Source organism: Meleagris gallopavo, unplaced genomic scaffold, assembly GCF_000146605.3.
Source record: "Meleagris gallopavo isolate NT-WF06-2002-E0010 breed Aviagen turkey brand Nicholas breeding stock unplaced genomic scaffold, Turkey_5.1 ChrUn_random_7180001923952, whole genome shotgun sequence".
Classification (NCBI taxonomy): Eukaryota; Metazoa; Chordata; class Aves; order Galliformes; family Phasianidae; genus Meleagris; species Meleagris gallopavo.
In genome coordinates, this window is record NW_011186470.1 from 1 (window position 1) to 627 (window position 627).

The 627-nt window shown below is 62.8% G+C and overlaps 1 protein-coding gene across 1 annotated transcript; it reads right to left on the reverse strand.

Annotated features, from left to right (window-relative positions):
• Positions 1-48: 48 nt before the first annotated feature.
• Positions 49-495, reverse strand: LOC109364809 (feather keratin 2). Its single transcript, XM_019611414.1, has one exon. It carries the CDS (start codon positions 370-372, stop codon positions 76-78), a length of 297 nt encoding a protein of 98 aa, XP_019466959.1. The 5' UTR covers positions 373-495; the 3' UTR covers positions 49-75.
• Positions 496-627: the final 132 nt, after the last annotated feature.

The following is a 627-nucleotide window of genomic DNA, read 5'->3' on the forward strand; positions in this document are numbered from 1 at the left end:
CAACAGCTCTGTCCTCAGTCCGCCGCCTGGCTTTGGGCTTCCTGGGCAATGGGCTCATGGGACGTCCACCACATCTTAGCAGGGCAGGTACCTCCTGCCAGAGAAGCGGCTGCCCAGGCCAGAGATGCCAAAGCCACCGGAGGAGATGGGCACTCCCTCCTCACTCAAGATGCTGCCCACAGCAGCGGAGGTGCTGGAGCCCACAGCGGTGTTCTGGGGGAAGGAGCTGAGGATGGGTCCGGGCAGGGTGACCACCACGGGAGAGGGCTGGATCACCACGCGGGAGTCCTGGCACTGGCGCACACAGGGCTCGTTGCAGCTGTTGGCCAGCGGGGTCGGGCCACAGGGACGGCACAGATCGTAGCAGGACATGGCTGTGGGATGGAGGTGGACCTGGAGAGAGGACAGTAAAAGACAGTCAGTGCAAGAAGCAGCCTGGTGGCCTGCTCACAAAGGGAGCAGGGACAGGTAATGCGAGGTGAGAGAGCGTCTTAGCAGCCCAGATCCCCCGGAACCCATCAGAGTCAGCGCAAGGCCTTCTCCCACCTCCCCCAACACTGGCAAGCAGAACAGAGCTGGTGGGAGCACCAGCAAGGAGCAAGGCTCACACCAAGGCTTGCATAGAGG

What these genes read in the sequence shown, in the direction of transcription:
- LOC109364809 (XM_019611414.1), bottom strand. Translation starts at nt 372, where the DNA reads ATGTCCTGCTACGATCTGTGCCGTCCCTGTGGCCCGACCCCGCTGGCC.